The 24,199-nt window shown below is 40.3% G+C and overlaps 1 protein-coding gene across 1 annotated transcript in view; it reads left to right on the top strand.

Moving 5' to 3' along the window:
* LOC138031315 (oxysterol-binding protein-related protein 1-like) overlaps positions 1-24,199 on the top strand; it is a 41,084-nt gene that overhangs the window by 6,633 nt on the left and 10,252 nt on the right. Inside the window, exons 6-24 of the mRNA XM_068879024.1 lie at positions 40-125; positions 285-361; positions 1,068-1,135; positions 4,356-4,423; positions 6,316-6,360; positions 6,968-7,041; positions 7,149-7,212; positions 8,000-8,104; positions 9,372-9,497; positions 12,358-12,463; positions 15,788-15,894; positions 16,948-17,061; positions 17,551-17,984; positions 18,522-18,597; positions 19,363-19,387; positions 20,025-20,134; positions 22,071-22,168; positions 22,263-22,296; positions 23,214-23,356. Coding sequence (XP_068735125.1) covers positions 40-125; positions 285-361; positions 1,068-1,135; positions 4,356-4,423; positions 6,316-6,360; positions 6,968-7,041; positions 7,149-7,212; positions 8,000-8,104; positions 9,372-9,497; positions 12,358-12,463; positions 15,788-15,894; positions 16,948-17,061; positions 17,551-17,984; positions 18,522-18,597; positions 19,363-19,387; positions 20,025-20,134; positions 22,071-22,168; positions 22,263-22,296; positions 23,214-23,356 — 1,960 coding nt within the window. The remainder of the gene's footprint in view (positions 1-39; positions 126-284; positions 362-1,067; positions 1,136-4,355; positions 4,424-6,315; positions 6,361-6,967; positions 7,042-7,148; positions 7,213-7,999; positions 8,105-9,371; positions 9,498-12,357; positions 12,464-15,787; positions 15,895-16,947; positions 17,062-17,550; positions 17,985-18,521; positions 18,598-19,362; positions 19,388-20,024; positions 20,135-22,070; positions 22,169-22,262; positions 22,297-23,213; positions 23,357-24,199) is intronic.

Here is a 24,199-nt window from a genome sequence, read left to right as displayed (position 1 = left end):
GTACATGTACTACCGGTATTTAATTTTTTTTTTTTTTAGCGGCCGAGAGGAGTCTGGAGCTCAAGTTGGAAGAACGCCTCCTCACAGCAGTGCGGGAAGGTGACACTTCAGAGTTAAAGAAATTGGTAAGTTTACATTTTAGAAGAATTTATTATGTAGTGATCATCGTAATCCTCATCATCATTAACAGCGGCATCAACATGATCATGGTCATCAAAATAATCAATGTAGTCACTATAATTTTAAAACTTCTCACATAATCGTCTTATTCTTTGTCTTTGTAGATCGACAGTGTACATCCTCCTAACATCAACTGTCAGGATATGCTGGGAAACACTCCACTTCACTGTGCAGCATACAGGTAAGTTCTTTATTAAAATAAAATTGCACCTCTACTTTATGCCTGTTACGATCGTTTTACAAATTTAGCAACTTTTGATTTTGATCAAAGCTGTATTTACTTGAAGGAGCACCTGGAATCTTTAATTGTATGCAAAGTTGTCTCTCATATGCACTAGGATTTAATTTCACAGCTTGAACATGACAAAAATGCTGCTGTTGTCAATTAAACAAGATGCTCAGCTTTATTGTCAAATACATGTGAGGTTTTAATTGGTTTAATCTTATTTCCTCAAACTGTGCTCTTATTTATAAACATTGACAAAAATTTAATTTAAAATTGAATTTTCAAAGCCTTCAAAGGTCTTAAATTTTTAATAAAGTTAGTTTTGGAAGTTGTTTTGGAAGCGTTTTTCCTACAATGTACATTTTGCTGTGGTTCGATTTCTTGTAAACTTTGATTTTTCAGTTACTTTGCGTTATCTATGTGAATCGTGCATTTTGAGGAAAAAAATTATCAATTTGTTTATATTGTGAGTACTAAAAATAATTGTTGTGAATGAAAGATAAACGACCTTGAAATGTCAAATTGACATTAACTGTTGTACCTTAAAGTATTTTTTTTGTGTTCCAAGGAAATTACAAATCCGGTTTGAACAAGGACTAATACATGTAACTATTTTCAGTCAAGAAATATCTGAGCAGTAATTTTCATCATTCTGATTTAGGGGACACAAAGTAATCGCAGTGACACTGTTACAACATGGAGCCGACACCACTTTAAGAAACGCTAATGGTACGTTCATCTTAATAAACAATAAATGAATTATTATTGGATTAGATCGAAAGAGAAGTGCAGAATTGTTTTCAAAATGAAGGAGGGTGTTAAATACATGCACTTATGCCCTGCCCACGCGTAATTAGATATTTTTGAAAAGGGTTTTTTTTCTCCATATTTGAAAAACATTTACGTCCACACGTAGCGTTTTCGAATCGTAGTCGCCCGTCCACGAGCCTGCGAACGCAGACGTATTTCAAAGAAAAAACTGAAGCTCAAGTCTGACCCTGCTATTTCTCCTTATTAGAAAATGAACACGACAATTCAATGAGTTCCTAGCGCGGAATTTAATAAGCTTCTGACAGAAAGGAGTTAAAAGGCGCATCTACTTTACGAAATGCCGCCGTGAATACCTTAAGAACCGTTACTGACAAATTGACTTATCCAAGTCTTTTTCTCAAAGATTTGTGCTTTGTAGGTATCGGTCAGTTTCCACAATCCAAAAGCCAACTCTTCCTCGATAAACAGTCAAATAAGCCGTTCACCGCAAAGGGGGACTAAATCCGGTTGTACAAATCCGCTGTACCAGGGGAGGGGGGGAGGGCAAATTCACACCGGACATACGTCTGTCTTCGCAGACTACCTATCCACACGAATACGCGAAAACGATTTGAAAATTACGCTAACCTCCATCTCACGCTGTATGGTATAACGAGCCTTTAATAGCATCGTATTCGAAAACCTCCGTTTTCAACCGTCCACACGAATGCGATAAACCGCCATTTTCAAAAATCTACAATCTGAAGAGCGTTTTCAAAAACCTTCGTTTCCGGTGACTGAAAACGCCGTATTACGGTTTGGACGAGAGGCAAAAACGGAGGAAAAAGTCTCCCTTTTCGAAAATGTCCTGATACGGTGTGGATGGGGTCTTATTCAGATTAAAGTTGTTTTTTGCACGATTGTTCTTAAATTTTTCTAAGCGAAATATCATTTTACAGTGACTGCAAAATTCTCGCGCGCTCATTGGCTAATTTTTATTGTCAATAAGCGGACAGACACATAAATTTTGTTTCGCGTTCTTCTCGTGTTTTGACTTAATTTTGACTCCTCTGCCTTTTTGTTATTGTAAAAAACAAATTGATGTCAGTTTTTCATGCGTCTTTCCTGTTATTGGTCATGAATTTCGTCATAACATTGTCAAAGTACTTAGTCTGCGGATCCACTCGGCTATCCACAGCCACAGCCACTTTGACAATGTTATGACGAAATTCATGATCAATAACAGGACAGACGCATGAAAAACTGACATCAATTTGTTAATTGGAGTTCAAAGAACTTGAGCGGTTGTGAAGAAGCGTACAAAGGCTCCCAACATAAACGGGACTCGAGCCCCTGGCCTTACGGTGGCACATTAACCAGTTAATCAACGCTTCCAAGTATTAAACGCTCTTATTAGAAGGATCTGCACCACAACGCTGTATCACGTATGGTACCATATGAAAGACCAATTACGTATAGCTGAGCAAGATGCAGTCATTATTGTGACCTATGTCACCGTGGCAACGGGCAAGCCCTGTAAAAACACCCTTTATTTTGTCTTTAGTCGCTCATATCTCAAAAGCGAACCCGGTGATCCCATTTGTTATTGCTCAAAGTAATCAGAGGGCAAGGCTGCTGCCTAAGAAAATTTTCCGGAAGCCCTTCGGACTCCCAACATTTTAGGGAAGAACCTTCAACGATCAATGGGAGATACAGCATCGCATCACGGAAATGCATGTTTAATAGGCCATTTCCGAGTTCATATCTTCCTCCTCTTCGAAGTTTTTCTTATGAAAATTAGTTCTATTCATATGTAAAGTAGAGCTGATTAACATCACAAAACCTTCGCACTTAGACTCGCTTTGAAGAGGAGGCAGGCGTGAACTCGGAAATGGGCTATTGTATCACTGAAATGACTACGTAATCCTACTCAAAAAATAAATTCGTTCTAAAGGAGCTTTGGATTTATTTCTCGAAGAAAGAACAATAACCACTCGTACGCAATATTCAGTTGTTTGTGCATGTAGATGTCCTCCCAAGCAGGCTCTCAACGTTACATTATGGTGTCTTGGTTCGAAACGAGCAAAAAATGTCTTGGGGGTGCAGGGATGGCGCAGTGGTGAGAGCACTCGCCTCCCACCAATGTGGGCCCAGGTTCGATTCCTCGACTCGGCGTCATATGTGGGTTGAGTTTGTTGGTTTTCTACTCTGCACCGAGAGGTTTTCTCCGGGTACTCCGGTTTCCCCTCTCCTCAAAAAGCAACATTTGACTTGTTGTGTTAATTGTTAATTTCACTTTACAGTGTCCCCAATTAGTGCTCCAGCGCTAAATCTACTAGACACTTAAATAAAGTTCCTTTCCTTTCCTTTGAATATCTTAGCACAATTTATTTATAAAATTTGTTCTGCAAAGGGTTGTAAGTTCCGATTGCGAACTCCATCTCTGCACGAACTTGCTACATGACCATCATGTCTTTGTAATTTACGGAGCCGCAGAAGTAACTTCAACATCCCATAGATCTGGGAGTGGGCAATATTTGCGAGTTCATATTATGTCCCACAGGAGTAGAAAGTATATTCGAAGAGATAGGAAATTCATATATTATTCTTACATAAACACTGCAGGTAAGTAACGACTTTTGAAGCGAAAGATCGCTCAGTCGCTAGAGTGTTTGCAGCACAATTGCATGGTCATCAGTTCAAATGCTGTTTTTCGACGGAACTTTTTTGTCAGGAACCCTAACAACTGCGATACTTTTTTGCAATGATCTTTGAGTTACAATCGTTACTTACGCAAATAAGATGTAAATTTCGTGTATCTTCGATCATTTTATAAAGTTACCTGGAGAGAAGTGTAAATAGTGAATACAAGTTGCATCAATCGTTGCCCAATGTAACATACCTGGCAACGGCCAAAAGCGTTGCGAGACGTTACGTCACAGTTACATATGAGACAGTTAAACGCTGTTTTGGTTGATAAAAACGAATTTCCACCAGAAACAAAATGGGTACGAAACAACTATTTGCCTGGGGGTACTAATAATCTGAATTTGGGTACGACTCGGTACGAAACGACCGCGGGTACGAATCAACTGGTAAGCCAGAAGTTAAAGGTTACCGCTGAATGGTTGATAAAGACCTACTTGGTGTAATTTTATGAGCTTTTCATTTGGAATTTTATCCTTACTGTCGATAATAGGCCAGACTGCACTTGACCTTGCATCAAATAAGAAAATGAGACAGTTGCTGGATGTACAACCACTGCAGGTGTGTTTCCAACTGTCGTCACTTCCACAATAATTCTTTGTCTTAAACCAAGCGCAAGGAAAGGGGAAATTCAGTACCAAGGAAGCTCCTTCCTTCCCCACATCCTTGCAATGCAGGCCACTGTCTATTCGGACTAATGTACGTGCAGGGCTAGAAAAATATTTGAATTCCAGCTTGCCCTTTGGGCGAGTAACTCTCAAATTTTGTTTGCCCGGGGCATTTCCATCCGTCCCGCGTAGTTTGGTTGAGATTAGAGACCTTTCGCAACGAAATTTTTGGGCAATACCGCGAACCTCGAGAAATCACGTGATCTTGTCCTTGCCGTCAAGTTTCCAGTCTGCGGTTCGAGTTTCAACTTCAAGACACCGTTCTTGCGGTAATTGCTTTACGGCAGCGTTTTATAGCCAGAGCTCAATCAGACCTCCCGTTTGACCGTATCAGTCACTTTGTTACATCTGTTTGCTATATATTGGGAACAAAACTTGAAGATCAAATATAAATTTCGGGAGAATTTGAGCTGTTTGATTTGAGAGCAGTTGTAGCAATGAAAAATCCAAGATGGCGGCGCCGATGTGCATAACAGGAATGGCTTGCTTAAGTTCAAAATAAAGCTAACGTCTAACGGCAAACGACTAACCGCAAACCGCGGTTTGCGGTATATCTCGAAAACGTCGGTGCTAAAGGTCTCTATTAGCTGAAACTCGGCCCATGTTCGGTCGCGGTAGAAGAAGGCACGGATGATGGCCACTACGTCAGCGTCTTGCTTGACCTTCTTGCCCCAGTTTTCACTCCCTATACCAAAATCGACTCACACCTAATTACTTCTTGCTGTGGCGCGTTGCTGGCCTTGGGACATAACATGACATCGACCATGTAGTGGCTTCTAGGCGCACCTAACAAATTTATGTCATTATGCTGTCAGCTCCATCTCGTTGATGAGCGCTGATCAATAAGGCCAGCTAGTTTCTTAAGCCGGTGACACTCGGTTTAACATTTGTTGATCAACAAATGTTACAGCTGTCGTTTCACAAATGTTGAACAGTGTGTCATGCCATGTCGAATGTTGAATATGCCATTCAACACGTTGAACGTTGTTGAACGATGTTGAACAAAAATGGAGACCAGCTCTTTTCCGTTCAACGCGTCTGTGCAACATTGTTCAACATTAATTTTGTTGAGCAACAAATGTTGAAGGATGTTGAACCGCGTGTCATCGGCTTTATTCTTCTTTCTCCTTTGTCTTGAAATACATGCGACAAACATCACGAATTGTACCCCTCCCCCCCCCCCCGCCCAACCCCCGTCTCTCTCCCCTTAATCTACTTCTCTAGCAAACAAAACGAGTAACGAAAGCCTTGACTGAAAAATAATACAAGGTTAACGCTAGCACTATTGTCTTAAATACATAGTTGATGCTAAGATTCAACGGGGCCCTTTTTTGAGACGTTTCTCCAAAGTAAGCGCATGTCATATTACTTGCGATCCTGAAAATGAGTGTGTTTATCCACGTGCTTGATAAGAACACTGATTACGGCCTCTCACATACCCGTACTTGGATAGCTGTCTTTCACGTCAGCGAAGAGCACTTAGTCAAAAATTTGTTTAGTTAGATATTGATCCATGCTCACTTAAAAGTTAAAAAGAAAAACCCACACAATCCACAGTCTTGTGACTCGCTCTGACACAGCACCGCAGAACCCAAAGGATCGGATCTCAAGTACTTTTGTCATTCACCAAGTTTTTTTTGTTTGACGAAGAGTTATAAACATTTGCAATTACATAAAGAGTTTACTTCCAATTTGTTCTCTATGTCTCCTTGTGAACTGAGAAGTTAAGTATTATTGTGGGGTTTGTACAATTAAAACGACTAAAAAATCTCTTTCCCTTTGCAGAAACTTCACAAAGTTGTGTCAAGACATGAAGGCCTCCTTCTTAAGGTGAAACTGAAAAATGGGTGAAGGTCTTGTCCATTTTGGGACCGGACCCTACGTAAAGTACTAGGTCGACTGGACGAGATCAGTATAATGCCATAAAAAATCTATCTTTTTATTATTGTCGTGATTTTTGTTATATTCCAACTAGAGTCCTGGGCTATTTTGTAGTTTTAACCCGAAATTGCCTCGCATTCACGTTAGATTACATTGTAATGCAAATGTGAAAAACTAACCGTAAAAAGGGCTATTGGTTGCACTTTACATTTGAATAAAATCTAATTTTCGTAGTAAAATCCTCGCACCTAGACTCGCTTTGAAGAGAAGGCAGACATGAACTCGGAAATGGCATATTTTAAGAGAGTCATATATAGATTGAATTGGAAAAAATGAGACGCAACTGATTGTACAGCCTAAGTAAACGAGGTTAGTAGCATGATATTATTGCAAAGAAAAAGCACACCGTGCATAAGTCAAACAAGCTGTAATGTCGGATAAGGCGCTCTTTATATTGTCAGGTCAAGTCACTCGTAGTTTGTGAGGGATATCTCGAGGTAGTCACTCGCCTTTTTTCGTTTGCATATTTCACAATGCTCTTTCCATTTGTCTCTAGCGTTCAAGATTCTTTGGTTGGAAGAAATTTTGGGTGGTCTTGGAGAGAGGTGTTCTTAGCTATTTCAACAAAAGGTACAATTCTTGGATGATTCATGGTTTATCTTTGCTGTGATACATTACATATGTATTTATGACAAATTGACAATTCAGTATATTCATATTCTTTCTCTCTGTTTTAGAGCTGATGCTGCAACAAGTATGAAGAGGCAGGGTTATAAATATCTCGACCACTGCAAGTTTTCTGTGAGTTGTTGGCAAAGAACTGTCTTTAAGAAAATTATCTTTTTTTTTTAATCGATGGGGACTCGCAGACTTTGGGAAAAAATCCGAGTGCTTCTTTGCAGGAGTCGAACCTTCTACCTTCCGATTGCTAGTTCGGATGGTCTACCTCTCTGATCTATAGATGTTAACCCCAATGAATGAAACGAAGAGATTTTTCACCGATGGTGACTCGGGAATACTCGGGAAAAAATCCGAGTGCTCCTTTGCAGGAGTCGAACCTACGATCTTCCGATTACTATTTCGGATGCTCTACCACTGTTATAGATGTTAACCCAGGCGAATGAAATGTAGAGATTTTTACCGATGGTGACTCGGGGATTGTCGGGAAAACTCCGAGAGCTACGTCCTTCCGATTATACTAGTTCGGATGCTCTACCAATACCAGTGAGCTACAGGAGACTCGTCCGAGCTTTGTCGCCTGATCTTTCGGCTTGTTTTAAGTGTAGGAAATCATGTAAGGAAGACTGGCCGATTGAATCACGATGATTTGGTAGTATTAACCGAGTTGATTAATGCAAGTTGACCACCTCAGGGAGCCGACTGGAAAGTTTCAAGCGTTAATTAAGTCTTCCATAACTGAAAAGTTATCTTTCTGGCCCACTGACATAGCTTTACCAGCTGGCTATTAACCAACATTACCCCCCTCCCCCTCCCTCCCTCCTCCCCTCCCCCTCCTCCTCCCGACTCAGTGACCTGTCAATCAATCGCTCGATTGATTCATTCCTTACTCGACTGCTTTTTCTGACAGGTGCCGAGAGATGAGAAGTTCAAGATTAAGATCCTTTACTCAGACAACACAGTACAGATCTGGAGTATCCCGCCCAATGAGAAAACCCCTCAGGTTCAGCGGCAGGTGCGTACATTCACTGACGTTTAGGTTTTTGTAAGCTTTTGCAAGACCAGTCCTCCAAGGCCCTGCATAGAGCAGTTTTCAATTGAGTGTCGTGAAACCAAAACCAAAGTAATTACTTTGGCCAATCAATAAGGTCGGAGATAATCCAGTAAACCAACCAAAACTCGAAGTAGTTACAAGTAGCCGACACAAAGCGCGGGAAAATGTGAACACGCAAGCCACGATTGGTTTTGGTTTCACTTCTGATTGGTTGAAAAAATGGCGCAAGAACTTTGAACCAATCACTGAGTGACGTAATCATAAACCAAAAAACCATAAATTCACTAATTACTTTCGACACTCAATTGAAAACCACTCTATCTTTTAATCACGGTTAAGTGAAGGCAGTGTGGCCAGGGGTTAGGGCGCTTGCCTTGAGATCCGGAGATCCCGGGTTCAAGACCCGCTCTAACCACTCGTTGAATTTGATCCTGGTAGTCCCTAGTTCAACTTCCCAGCTGCACTTGTAAATATAGCCAACTGGTTTGCCTCCGGCCAGTTGGGATTCTTAACAGTTGTTGTTGTTCTGTTCTGTTGTTTCGTTGTGTTTCATTGGCCCTGAAAAGCCCCTATGGGGAGCGGTCAATTAAGTATGTATTGTATAAGATGCAATTGAATGAAATCATCCTATTTGATACTCTTTTTCCGTGTGCATTTGAACACAATAACGAGATTTAGCATCGCGTTAAACGGCAAACATTAGGCTAGAATTTACGTCTTGTCTAAAATCAAAGAAACTTGTTAGGTTTTCACTCATTTTAGCTTGCGTAGCGGGCGGTTTTCTGCGAACGAACGAACAACTGGCGAAGCCGAACAAACGAGATGTTCAAGTTTCGTGTGCCAGATACCGCGCTTAATTAAGTGAGTGGTAGTACTGCAGGAAGCTTTTCAGGCCCTTTTCTGAGAGTTTAAAAAAAAAAAATAAATAAAAAATAATAATAATAAAAGTAATAATAATAATAATAATAATAATAATAATAATAATAATAATAATAATAATAATAATAATAATAATAATAATAATAATAATAATAATAATAATAATAATAATAATAATAATAATAAGCAAAATACCCAAGACATAATGGCAATCTCGAATCTCCTGGTTGTAACCACCTTAGAAAGATAAAGATGTTGAATTTTCACAATTTGTGGATGGACGAGATGGAAAAATTATAGACTGTTTGAGTACACATGACTCATGGAGAATTTTTGTTGACGTGTTTAGAGGTGGTTAAATTCTCTGCATGAGCACTGTGCTTACAGCACATTCTACACAACCCAGCCAACACTGCTAACCGATGACCAGGAACAGGACCTTGTTCCACTTGGAAGCATGCGTGACTCCCTCAAGGTGAGTTGCAGTGTCCGAAACAAATGTATCCTCTAGCACAAGGTAAGATGTCAACTTTGGGTGTGTTCAACATCAGCTGTATAGTTGCTTATTTTGAAGTGATTTCCAAATGAATGCCCGTTCACTTTTGTCTTCTTGTTACGGCGCCGTTTCGAGGACGGAGCATGAAAGAATACACGCTTTTAATACGCAAGTAAATTAACAGGTATTCTATATTCCTGGACAAAAAGAGTTTAACACATTACCCATGTTTCGACCGTTTAGACTTCAGAGAAGGCCAACAATACTCCCTGATCATCGTTCCCCTCCCTTCCCTCCCCTCCCCTCGCCTCCTCTCCCTTCCTCCCTCCTTGACGTTAAGTCATTTTATTTTTGCCAAGCTGCTTGACCAGCAAACTATATCCGCCATTTTACTAAAATTAGGTTTTAGTTCCGTTGACATCACAAATACTACAGGGCCCGGTTGTTCGAAAGCCGATTAACTTAATCCAGGATTAGCGTAAACTTTTGTTTCATATTCAACTTTTTGGAGAAAGTTTCTTTTGCTTATTTTTGTTTTCCAGGATTGAGTTCTTCTAATGTAAAGTTTTGCCGAATATCAGCTTTAAACAACATTTGGGAGTAGAGAAATAATTTTCTTGGTTAATTTTTAATCTGGGATTAGCGTTAATCGGCTTTTGAACAACCGGGTCCAGGTGGTTTGCAACCAACCTCTTAAGATACAATGAACATTGGAGAAATTAGACTAATGCAGGATGTACTGATGAAATGTATAGATGCAAAAGTACTGTTTGTGCCATCCGACGTGGCGACCATGACGTAACGTGCAAACCACCTACTGTGGGGTCACACAGTTTGTAGAGTTGGCGCTCCTACGGAAAAAAAAGGATTATTGTGCTCCGGCGCAAGCATCGTTTGTTTGCCTTTAGAAACACACGATATGTCCAGAAATACGGGTAATAGCCCTTTTCATGGTTAGTTTTTCTCATTTGCATTACAATATAATCTAGCATGTATGTGAGGCAATTTCGGGCTATTTTGTAGTTTTAACCCGAAATTGCCTCGCATCCACGTTAGATTACATTGTAATGCAAATAAGAAAAACTAACCGTGAAAAGACCTATTAGATGCATGGCGATTTTGATAATCGTCACAGAGTGTCCCCTTGCTCGTCTACCCAAAATTCTTTGACTTGGGCCATTTTAGTTTCAATAGGAATAAAACGCAAACAGCGGTTACAAACATTTGCTTGAAATGCATAACTTTTATAAACTTAACGTTTCGTATGTTACAACATACATCATCAGAAGTGATTATTATTCAGTTACAGATAAATTTAAATTCAAAAATGCAAATGTACGGACGGGAACTGACGAAATTGATTTACATAAAACAACAAGAATATCCTAATAATAGAGATAAAGTTTCTCACTGCCTTGACGTTGATTGCCTTGACCTTTCTTAGGTCATCACAGCAAACACCTCACAAAACAGCTGAGGTCTTGTATAAACAAATCCTATGGTATTTTCAACGTCACAATAGTTTTTCAGAACACCCGAAGAATCAAGTCTTGTTTCCCGTACAAAGATAAACTAGCTCCTTCCTTCAGGTCAAAAGTAGTGTACAGAGCAAACTGCTGGGATTGCAGTGATTTCTACATAGGGAAAACGAAACGCCGATTACGTGACAGAAAAACAGAACATTTTAAAGCTCTGACTACAAATTGCCACGAATCTTCAATTGCTGATCATGTTTTCTTAACCAACCATAGAATTAAGTGGGATCATTTTGAAATATTAGCAACTGGTCGATCAGACATGTATTGAAAAATTAAAGAGTCTCTGTTGATCCGTGATCTTAAGCCAGCCTTGAATGAAAACGTTGGCAGTGAGAAACTTTATCTCTATTTTTAGCACATTCTTGTCGTTTTATGTCAATCAATTTCGTTAGTTCCCAGTCCGTACAGTTGTATTTTTGAATTTAAATTGATCTGTAACTGAATAATAATCACTTCTGATGATGTATGTTGTAACATACGAAACGTTAAGTTTAAAAAAGTTATGCATTTCAAGCAAATGTTTGTAACCGCTGTTTGCGTTTTATTCTTCTACCCAACTTCAACATCACTCGCGTGTGGGAATACAGAAAATAAGCACGCGCGTTTTTGAGACGCGGACGGCAACCGGAAGAGAACATTTCGCATGCCAGGACAGTGGTGTTTCCCAGATTTTTATACTAGTCATCTCTAATGGAGAAAATATACTTAGCAATGTAAATGTGGTTGTGGGAAGACAAGTTAAAAGGGACACTTGGTGTTGGATATCAAAATTGGGCCTGCATTTAATTATCTGCGTCTCTCGACATAAAGTAAACACGTTTGGAGTTGTGCGAATTTCGAAAATCAAAAGTGAAAGGCGTCATATTTTCTGCCCGTTTGATGAACGCACGGTCTTAGGCCTTCGTGGAAGCTTGGGATCTAGATTTATGTTCGCTTGCCATTCTCGTTCCCAGAGCTGCGATCCTCTTGGCCAGCGCCTCGGGCGCTGGCCAAGAGGATCGCAGCTCTGGGAACGAGAATGTTCGCTTGCCTGCTGAGACTATCGCGCATGTGTGACCCCCGCTGGCTGCATAGTTACGTGGTAACCGGATCTCACACAGTTGCCAAAAGTAACGCAACAGGGTCACGGAACGATTCACTGTTTTGGTCTTCACTTCACTTTTTTTCACGTGACACAGCATCATTTTGTTTATCACCGGGACAGAAATCACACGAAACAACAAACTGAACACTGTTACGGAACGTTCGTCTATGAAGTGTCGCCTGTTATTTGTCAAATTCAGTGTTCGTTTTTTTTCCAGAGTGCACGTGCTCATCAACAACTTCTGGACGATCAAGTCACCGGTGTCAACAACAAAATCGCTGAAGTAACTAATTCATCCTCTGCCGCTCAAACCAACATTAAAGGTAAGACTATCTTGGTTGTTTTTGGTTTGCTCTCTGCTGTATCATGCGTGCCATGATATATGTAACTAGTTTCACGCCGTTACGTACCTTACAGAGCCGTGGTAGACGATGGCTCGATATGTAGCATTTTTTTTTTGTGAATACCGAATGTTTAGCCTTTATTACAATCTGAAGTGGTTAATTTGTATTTATAGACGAAACAAAGGTTAGAACGGCGAGTATCAAACACTGAACGCATTGCGGTAAAATAATAATCGAATTCAAGGTTATCGCAAATCGTAAGTGTCACGCATGACAAATTTTCCAAAGCCTAAAATAATCATTTTAATCTTCTGTTTAAACAAGATCTTGAAAATTTTTACTAAAAAATCTGAGGATGACATGCATAATCTCTGAGTAGAATTTCACGGAACGCCCAAAATATCTCATTATTTTCTTGTCTGCGAGAGCATCTGGCTTTTATCTTTCGGTAAAAACAAGCGAACGAAAAGGGAGCCGAAAGACCCGGTAGCTTTTGCAGGGAAATGCTTTTGAATTGTCTTTTTTTTTTTGACATATAGCTTTCTTTCTTCGACACTCGAAGAAAACTATCCATGGGAACTTGAAAATTTTCAGAGCAAAGTTCACGACTGACTCATTGAATTGAATACCCGAGTCATGTTACAAAGAGGATGAATAAAGAGGACTGATCACGTTTTAACGTCAATGTTAAATACAATTAAATACACTTGTGGGGTCGTGTATAAATAACATAATAGATAAGAAATGTTACTGCTTCTATATATACATGTATATGTACGATATTTGCAAGACGAAAAGCTTAATTTAAGAGAAATTTTGGCATTATGACGACGCATACTTGAGTTGAATAGGAAATTTGTTTTTATTTGAATACCCGGCAGCTATGCCGGCCGGCGCTAGCAACGTCTTGAATAGATAAAATGCCCGGCAGTCAAGACTTTTTTTTATAGATGTTCTCGATACAACTTGATATTTCTCAATAAATGTTACGTGTCGATAAAAGTCGATAATCATAAGAGTTCTAGCTCAACGATTTTCAAGGTCGCGAAATTAAGCGTTTCCTATAAAATTGTTTATGGAAATGGGTAGTAAAGAGGAAAGCGGTTTTCTTGGAATCCATCAAAAGCGAACTGTAACATCTATAGTCGATTAAAATCGATAATCACAAGAAATCGCGCGATCGACTTTTATCGATTCCAGAATTTGTCGATTGACAATAATCGAATTCGATCGACAACGGTCGATTTTTACCGACTATCGAAATTGCCGACATGTTACGTCCTGTTGAAACTCTCGAAGCCTTCGTTTGTATAAGCTTTGATCGTTTTAATAAGGCAAGGATCTTGATTTCCAGCTCTTGCGTTATCCTGGTAAATATTTGGTCAAGCGTCAAACCTAACGAACGTGTTTTCGTATTAAACTCATCCGAGGTTAATACTCCTGGAAATCCTCAGTCAAATCAGTCAAATCACAATGGCCATGTCCTGTCAGACATGATCAACAAGAGACGGTGGTGCCGCCCAGCGAACATGTAGAACGACCGCTGTGACATCCGTCACGTTGACCTTTTTTGTCAACACACGCCTTCTTCAAGGGAAGTGTGCCGTTAATTTGAGTGGTTTTAAGTGAAAATTGGAAAAACGCGTAAAATACAGAATTAAATCTCACGCTCATACCATTCCTGACAACTGGATGAGATGAGGTTAAAGGGGCTAGGTCACGCTCTTTTAGTCATATTCAGCACTGATCGAATGGTCATAGAATTAACTAAAATATTAAAATAACTGTTCAAAACTATAGAAGAACTCTAACACAACACAGGGAAGCCAACAAGGGACATGGATGGACAAAACTGGAGAGGATTGAAATGGATTGAATTTGGGTAAATTTGAAAAACGTCGGCCCACCTTTTTTCAAATTCTTATCAGTCTATATCAAAATGTCATTTACAAAGCTTGAAAATCATTCTCAGTTGTTATGTTGCCGTGATTTTGCAAATGAAAGACTCTTGCTCTCCCAATTTGACGTTTAGAGCTCATAATTAACAAATTAAACAAAATTACCTAAAATAGCGTGACCTAGCCCCTTTAAAGAAATATTAGCAAGATGCCTGGAACGTGTTGTTTCTTTGTTTTTGTTGTTGTTGTTGTTGTTGTTTGCGGTTTTCCCACATCAACCTGTCTGAGCTTGAAAAAATGATCAGTTTGTTGAAGTTTTAATCCATTTCCATCCTCTACAACTATTGCCATTCGCGACACAAAATACCTTGAGTTCACTTACATCGTTCTTGGTAAAGAAAAGATGGTGTTAATGATTTAATCATTTTGGTCCCCAATAATGTGATAATATGTTGGTCCGAGTCTGTGCAAAGTTGTTGAACTTTCCTTTTCAGATATCTCTGAGTTTAGGCTCGGCCCTTTGGGATATCCAGACAATACCCTATTGTGGGGTTATAGAGCCGAGTACATCCCTTTTGATAGTGATTTAAGGCCGGTTTTGTCGGGCCGATAGATCGACGGTACCATGTAAATTGTGTAAAACGTGTAAATTTTCCGTATAAGATCTTCCCGTTGTCCTTTTAGTATCCGCCATTTTGAACGCTTCAATTTTTTCAGTATTTATGCGCCTTACCCACGCGCATACCCTTTGATTGACATGACGGTTTCTCTCAGAGTGTCGACCCGACTTCAAAAAAGATGTTGCCCTGCAACAGATTATTTGAATCGCACCGATTTTCATTTTCATGAATCGGTCGTTCATAGCCCGGTCAAAATACACGCAAGATTTGCACTCCGACGCTATCGGGCTGATAAATCGGGCCCGAGTCGTGGACAAAAAATGGTAGTTTTTCCAGCCAGTGCAGTAAGAATTGGATCCAGCCGATCAAACTATTGTTCATTTCGGCGTTAGCTTGGATTAGAGAGCTGCGTTAAGATTTGCAGTAACTTCCTGGAGTCTTGCTCTCATTTATTTGTTTGTTTACTTATTCATTTATTTGTGAATTCTTTCCAAATGCGAAAGCTCTTACGAGTATAGCTTGTGTACAGTCACCCCCTCCACGCAGGCTATTCTTGGTTTGCACTGACGTGATTAGACGGCGGGCCATGTTGGTGTTCAAAACAAAAGCAAAGTGTCGCTCGCGTTTTGCATAATAATAGAGCCAAATTCCCAAAAGACTTTTTCTCGCTATTGTTCAGTTCACCAACATGGCCGCCAATAACGTCAGGTGCAGGGCAAGTATTACGAGTGCTAGAATATAAATGTTGATTTTCCTTTGATTGTGCTCTTCTTGATTGGGCGCAGAGAGTTTCCTAAGAATCAGTGACAAACTCAACGAAGTTGCTGCCACGGCGCGTAACATGTGCGTTGCGTTGACGCATTGCTTGGATTTGATGTCACAACAAGAGGAGGTGAGTGCGCACTGACTCTGTACCACTGGTTACACCACCAAACACAAACCTAAAGAATTTGAAAGAATCTCGCTACACGAATGTCATTTGCCTATTAGATTGCTTTCCCGTCCTCTGCTTTGTTGTTGTTGTTGTGTTTTTTTTCTTAACTGTTACTTTTTAACAATAAGGACCTGAAAGGGAACCTTGACTTCTTCTGAATAATAACTTTTAACCAGAGAAAAAGTTTAAATTTTGAAAAAGGCGTCTGTAGAATAAAAATATACTTTTAGGTGGTGTTCCACAACCGGTTTAGGTTGAACCGACTGTACAGGCTGTGACGTAAGACTCCACGTAAGACTGGTCTATTTCAAGCTTAACTTGTCCATTTCACTTTTGTATTTTTGGCGGTTGTGGCGCAAACCATCTGCTGTAATCCATTTCGCTTCGTACGAAACTATTTGTTGTCACACTAAGCCATTTGGGATCACGCTAAACCGTGTCCATTTTTGTTTTAAATTCATCTCTTCAAATAAGATAAACCGTTCTACAACAGACAATTAGACCATTTCATGCTTGTATTTTTGGCTGTGACTGGACTGCCCATAATAAGTGTTAAATCTGTCATCGCGAAGAGCAATTAACCATTCAAGTACCGCGTGCCAGAGGAATTTGCGTGATCTACTGTTCTAAGATTCCAGTGTAGTGTTGTAATCGAAAGGAATGTGTATGTAGAGCTTTGTGAGGATATTTCAGCGGAAATTACGTTGGCAAAATCATTGGGTTGGCAGCAATCAGAATATTCGTAGCATTGCTTATCATCCCTCATTTTAGAGCAAAAATCCTTTCAATTTACCACATGTTAGCGAAGGCTGGTGTTAGGCTGATTTCTGTAAGTAAAATCGAATGACCATAATTAAATCGTTAATCATTTTAGCGAACATTTTGAGATCCAAATAAAACATTGTATGTCATACGTCATCTTCATGAATCATCGACAGTCTATTAGGCGTCGGGCCGTAAAAATCGATTGAAAAACGATATCTTTGAAGAAATTTGCATTTTGCTTTGCAGGTGCGCCATCTTAGATACGAAGAAGAAGTAGAGAAGCGGCGTGTTCTTGAAGATGCACTTCATGTATTAGCCACAGAACATCACGCTTTAGAATGTTCGGTGGGTGCTCATGAGGTAAGTAGAATTAAAGCGTCTTTTGCCCAACCATGGACCGTGGAGACCATTTTAAAGTGGTAGGGCTATAGCGTTACCAGCCCGTCCCTCGCCGCGGTCTTTCAGTTCTGTGTCCTATGATTTTCCTTTGGCTTACGTCTTTGCTTAAACTCCCTATTCAATCTCAAGTTGCCTAGTTGCTGGACCTCTGCCTTTGGTTGCGGTAAATTCGTTTCTGTTCAGTTTATTTCAGGTGGCGTCACTGAACCAGGCTAATCCGTGAGGCTTTTTGAAACGCCTTACGTGAAGTGGACTAGTTCAGCCACCCCAAATATATTTGGTTGTAGTCGCACAGGGGCATTTAAGCTTCTCGCAGAGTTTTTTATGTCCATCCGGGAAAGTTATAAGAATGTGTTGGATCTGGGAAAAATCCGAGAAACCCGCGGAGTACGAATGTGTGCGTAGAAGATTCTTCTTTCCAAATTCATACCGTTTGAACTTCCTTTATAGTTTGTCCATGGAAGCCGCATGACATTAACAAGTGACTGCAACGAGGAGTTCTTCGATGCGCGATCCGACATCGGATGTCCACCAGACGACTTGCTTTCCGACGACGATAGCGATGACGGCGACGAGTATGTTCCGAGCGTGGTAACGGCTGATTCGACGAACGAATCGGTGGAGCAAAATCACGTGGAAGCGATTGCGGATCGTAATGTTGATAAAAAGAGGGCAAGCTCTGGAGTAATGTTAAAAACCTCTGATAAACTTTCATTGACACGGAGTTCTTCGGACAACACCATAGTCACAAAATCGGATCGGAATTTATTGGAGTGTGATGGATTGTTAAAAGTGAAGTCTGTGTCAAGTGATATGGAGCAGAGTGCGGCTTTGTACAGGAAACAAGAGGCTAAGAAACATGTTCAAAGCGAAGTACGCTACAGGTAAGTTTGCTTTCTTTGCTCGGAAATTGTGGGAATTATATTAGCATAAGAGGAGGAATAGACCAAGTCAGCGAACTCAGTGTTGTACCCAATTCAAATCTCCCGGGGTTAAGATTCTCTGTGTATTGTATTTGCATTGTGATGTAGCAATCACATTGAAATAGTATGGAAATACCTGGAGCAAAGCGTTTTATTCCCAAAGGGTTTGAATTGGGTACAACACTGAGGTAGGCGATTTGGTCTATCGCCTATTTATTTATTTGTTTGTTTTGCCACACTACACTACAATAATTTACAATGATCTCCGAATATAAGGAATTACAAGGCATGTGTATTTATCATTCAGCCATTGATTCAAAGCAATTTATTATCACTTATCTTCAAGCGTTGTTGCGAGGAAGCCCAATTGAAGATGGAGGCTCACTAGCGTTGGGTTCCTCATGCGATACAATTGACAAAATACGCATCTCTTGTCTCTTAAATTGAATCCCCTTTGCCAGCTTTGTTTGGGACTGAACACGTGGATTTTTTTGGCAGGACTACCCTTCCTGTGGCAATGCTTTCAAGAAACGAGTTTAGTGTGTGGGCTGTTCTGAGACAGTGCATTGGAAAGGTAAAGACACCAACTGAAGTACTGTACATGCTTTTTGTGGAAACAAGTCGATCTCTCGTCATTGGCAGTGGACTTGCGTTGTCGTAAATCACAATTGTAGCTCTGATTGGGCCTTTTCTAAACGGATTTTTCTTCTTCTTCTTTTTTTGTTTGAAGTGGATTTGACCTCCTCTTTGTTGTTGTTTTTGTCTGCCAAAGAGTCATAAGCATCAATGTAATGTGAATGTACAAGGCTGTTGCCTAACAGGAGCCCGGTAGCCTGGGGCTCCTAAAGAATAGCTCTGGGCGCCTTAATTTTTCACAGCAACACCTTTCACTTCATATTTTGGGCTCCTAAGTTCTCAGCATTTAGCTCTGAGGGCCCCTTTAAAATTTTCTTAGGCAGCAGCCTTGATGTAAATGCTTTGTAGTGGAAGTGCACTTAGCTATCAAGCTAGTTTACAGGCACCCCACTTTTAAGAATGTGAAAGAAACAATTAAAGTTAAACAGAAACATGATCAAGAACCCCAACTGGCAGGAGGCAGCCAGTTGGCTATTTACAAAGCGTGGTAGAGTTGAATCCGGGACAACCGGAAACAAATCCAAAGCAGAGGTTAGAACGGAATTTGAACCCGGAGCAGCCGCATGCAAACCCAACGCCCTAACCACTCGACCACGCTGCCTCCCCGGCAGCTTGAAGTTTGTTTGCCGTGGTTTCGATATCCCCTTCTTCACTCACACTTTTAGCGTGCGAAGGCGATGTAACGGTTTTGTTTTTCATCCAGGATCTTTCAAGAATCACAATGCCAGGTAAGTGACAATTTTTTTTTTCAGTACAATTTCTGGACGCTTTTCTTTTCACTTTAGCAACTGGCTGGAAATGAAGCTTTAATAGGTCTAGCTATGGACAATCAGAAGCTTAACCTTCAGTGTTACTGAATGTGCAGTGCAGAGCGAAAATGAAAAGAAAGAAAGTTTGAGTAGAGTTACGGCCGGAATTTGGGAATTTGAAAAAGTTATTCTTCAGTTTGTTTCCGTGAATATTTGCAGCAATTTGACGCTATAGCAACATGTCAATGTATTAATGCGCCTCAAGCGGAATGCCACGTTTCATTTCTTTTACTTTAGCGTACCCGCTGCCTATGTGGACGTTTCCTGAAACACATCATTTCCGTTTGTTTGCCATCTTAAAATCACTTAAGCGAGGTTCTTTTATCCCAAGGGCCTATTTTGGCACATTGCTCTCTTCAAATAGTTTTTTTTTCTTGGCGTCGATTGATTCCTTGGGTAAGTTGGACGGGTCCTGTGTACGAAACATTTGAATTGAAATGTCGAAACGATTATTCCCAATCAAGAATTGGGAGGTAGCAAATCGTTGAACCTTATTCAGATATGTTTGCGGTCTAGCATATTTTTACTAACTGGGTGTTTCCTTTACATATTTTAGTTATCTTCAATGAGCCATTGACGTTTCTCCAACGTGTCGCAGAGTACATGGAATATGTTCACTTGCTTCACACAGCCGCTAGTTTGGATGATCCGCTCCATCGTTTGCAAGTTAGTTATTATTTACTGTAAACAGAAGCTGCAGCTTCGTTCATATTTTTGTCCATATTTGGGTATAAAATAGACCTAATCGGCTAACTCAATGTTGTACCCAATTCAAATCTCCCGGGATTAAGATTCTTTGTGTATTGTATTAACATGATAATGTAGCATTCATATTTAAATGATATGGAAATACCTGGAACAAAACGTTTTATTCCCAAAGGGTTTGAATTGGGTACAACATTGAGTTAGCCGATTAGGTCTATTGGTGTCCTAAAATCCCGAGCTTTGTTCTGAGGAAAATAGTTGCAAGTTACACGCTTCAACGTCATGTCCTTCTGCTGCAAAACAGAGGAGTTTCTTGATTCGGCTTACACTGAAAGAAGCCCCACTTTTGATCCGTGAAGCTTGACAAAAGAATAAACCGACAAGCGCTGTTAATCAGAAAACGAGTTCCTAGAAGGATTGGACTAAAGGGAAATGAATAGCAGACTTGAAGATGCCTTAATCAAGGCGCTCAATACGGCTTTAGGGAACTTGGGTTTCTCTGTCAGAGCCCGCCGGTTACCCACGTTCACTACAGGGTCCCCAGTAGCTCAGTAAGGGCATCCTGCTAGATCTTGGAGGATATCCGGCGTAACACCAAAACTTTGTTTCTTTTCTGAACTAAATCTCAATCTTCCAATTGCTGTACTTAATACCCAGGATTTTCCTAAGGCCTTTCGTGTACTCAAGTCCTTGAGGGTTAGGAATATACCGTACTTATTCAGCTATAAGCCGAGCGATTTTTACACAAATCCTCACTCAATTTGGGCAAATTTGAAGCCGTAGAAGGGGTCTCGGCTTCGGCTTATAGCCGAGTATTTTTGATAAAAAGAATTTTCTCAGCAAATTAAAACGGTAACAAATGAACGTGTATTCACTTACAAGCCGAACTAAATTACTTGTAAAATGAAGAGAAGTTGTTGTTGGTGTAATATGGACTTTTATTAGTTGGTGGCTCGTAAAGGAGCCGTTCGTGTTGTTGTGTGATCGGGATCGATCTTATTGCTCGTCTTCTTCCTCGCTCTCTGTCTCGAATTCGTCGTCCATTTCCTCGTCTGCACTTTTGTTTTGTTCTGGAATATTCTCGTCGAACACTGCATCGTCTTCTGTGCCGTCGAGTGCGTTATAGAGGTGCCACAAGTCTTGAACGAACGCCTCACCATCTCCTCGGGAATATCGCGCCAAACCTGTTTTACCCATAGAAGGAACGAGGAGTCTGGGAACGAAATTGCACCATCGGTTGACACAGATTGTGTGAACAAGCTTGTCACCTGACACCATAGCAAACTTGAGACAAAAACGCAAGGGGATTTCTTCTTGTAGCGACATTTTCCAAGCAAAAAAACCGTACGCATTAAAGGGAAAATCTTACCTTGAATTCTTTGCTCTGAAAACCACGCCAAAGGTCGTATGATCGAGCTCGGGATACGCTCCCCGATAAGCTCCCCGTTGAACAGATTTGCCATATCTTTCCTCCAGCGACGGAACCATCGACTCGCTGATGCCGTATTCTCCGGCGATCTCGGAGTTATTTTCTGCAGCTTCTGCCTCGTCGACTATTTTAAGTTTAAAGGCGAGGTTGTAAGGTTTCTAGTCGAATACATAAGACATAATGCGGTGTCGTCCATCATGTGTTGTCTCGTACTCCGTTGTTGTGACCTATTTTTGACATCATCATCGTAATCATCGAGGTTTGTTGCCTATGGCAACTCTACAGTAAGTGCACGCGAAGGGACCGTGTTTGCCTTAAATTCGGATTGGTTCATTTGTTTGCGTATAATATGATTGGTCAGATTTATTACTTTGTTTTAGCTACATGCATTTTCTGGTTCATTTCACACAAATGTTTTGTACCTCCTTAAACGAAGCTGTTATTAATTTTATTATTTTGTTGTTTCAGTATGTATCTGCGTTTGCCATATCGGCAACGGCTTCTAATCTAGACCGAGTAGGAAAACCTTTTAATCCACTCCTTGGGGAGACGTACGAGCTGGTTAGGTACGTTCGTCACTACCAGGAATGACGCTGGATTTTATTAAAAATTTCCCTCATTTTAACTCTAAATATAAATGCCGTGTTTTGATTTCGGTAGGGAAGACATGGGATTCAAGCTTGTTGCGGAACAGGTCAGTGAGGTTCATTGGATCTCTTCACTACCGTGAAGTCCGTTTAGCATTGCGGCGGGTTCCTACTTCTCGTGAAAGCATCGATAATTATCTTATTGTAACCTTTACTCTCGTGCGCGGAAGCTGCGCGATATCTGAAGATTTCCCGTAAAAAAGGCCTAAATCAAAGGTTCCTTTTTAGTGCCTCTGTGATTTAAAAATAAAAATCACTTCCTTTTTTCCTTCAGATTTTGAAAGTGTGTTGGCTTAACACATGACTGGCAAAATTTTGAGCTTTGGTTTTTATCCAAAGGCCGTTGACTTTGACTGTAAGTTTTGGATTTCACGGTCACTGTTACTCACGTTTAAAACTGACCGATTGGGCCTCAAAGGGTTGGATCCAGAGAAAAATGACGTCAAAGGCTCAATAGCTAAAAATTTCAGCGTGTGAATACAGCTTATGATATGTGCAAAACGCGAGTTTAAAAGTCTGGAAGCCCAAAACTCCTGTGCTGCATTTTAATTCTACGGCGTACACACGCATTGCATTCTTAAACTAGTGAGCCTTTGACGTCATTTTCTCCTTGATCCAGTTCTCTCAATATCTTAAAATTAATAATGGCGATGGCGGACCATTTCATAAGAAAATTCCAGTTGAAATAAACAGGTGTCGCTTTGAATTCAACGAGTAAATCTTTGGTCGCTTAGTGTTTAGTTTACATAGCTTCAAAAGAAAAAGGGACGAGAACGCCATTCCAAATTACAAGTTCTTGCGATTGGTGCCATGAAGCAAATTCTAAATCGTAGATGCACAGAAACTAAAGCACGACTTTCAGTGTTCAGCAACTTGACGGCGAACATTTTTTAAAAATCCAAATCTTCCCCGTTAGTTGTTGTTAGCGGATATTTTCGTCTACCAACGTACCTTTTAATTGCAGGTCAGCCATCATCCACCAGTGAGTGCGCTGCAAGTTATAAGTGATGACTTTGTGTTTCACGTCACTGTTCAACCAAGAATGAAGTTCTGGGGGAAAGGAGTAGAGATTCAACCCAAAGGAATGGTCACTCTTAAGTTTTCAAAGTAAGATTCTGTTCTCACCATTCTCTGGCTCAATATATCACGACTGCAAGTTAATTTTATTACTGTTTCTTGCCTTATTTATTATCAAAATTTAATACCCAGTTAATTTAAGGACGTTCGCGCCAAAATCTTCCTACGGTGAGATTTTCTTCATTTCTCGCCTAGAGTTAGGTCATAAAGTACTTACTCCAAAAATGAAAAAAAAAGGGGGTCACCGACTTTGTTTCGGAGAAAATGGCAGTGGAAAAATGCCTTAATTTCGAGAAATCGGTCATAATCGCGAGATGTAGGCTCATCTGCTCATCCATCGAAAATCATAAAAATAAACTGTTGGAGTGAAAGTTTCCGTGCATAGGTTTTTAGGAGTGAGATTTTTAGATAATTGTATGCCGTTAGGGAAGTGGTAAACAGTAGAGATCATCCTCGACGGGCGTTTTCGTAAGCTCTATCCGTTGCAACCATTACCGGAATTCGATGGCACGAGGAAAGAAAATGTTGAAAAAAGATACCTTCTTACGGTGAGAATTTTTTCATTTCATCATATTTTGTAGATAGTAAGTAAAGTAAGTGATTCATGATTAAAAAAATAGGGGTCACCGATGATCTGAACGAGTAAAATCGATGTGATTTTGCAAAGATCTTGGAAAATTTCGTTTGTCACGTTTTTGCGTGACCTGTCGGGCAAGGACTGGAACCCAAGAGAAGATCGATCGTTGAAGAGACGAAAGGTTTTTACCGAAAAAAAAAACCTTTCTCGAGCATAGCAACGAAGTTTTAAGCAGGGGTCATCTTCAGTTTGTTGGTGTTTTGTATAATGTCTCTCCATTGTCGTCATGCTCATCC

Source organism: Montipora capricornis, chromosome 14 (assembly GCF_036669925.1).
Source record: "Montipora capricornis isolate CH-2021 chromosome 14, ASM3666992v2, whole genome shotgun sequence".
NCBI lineage: Eukaryota > Metazoa > Cnidaria > Anthozoa > Scleractinia > Acroporidae > Montipora > Montipora capricornis.
This window is presented reverse-complemented; position numbering and strand designations above follow the sequence as displayed.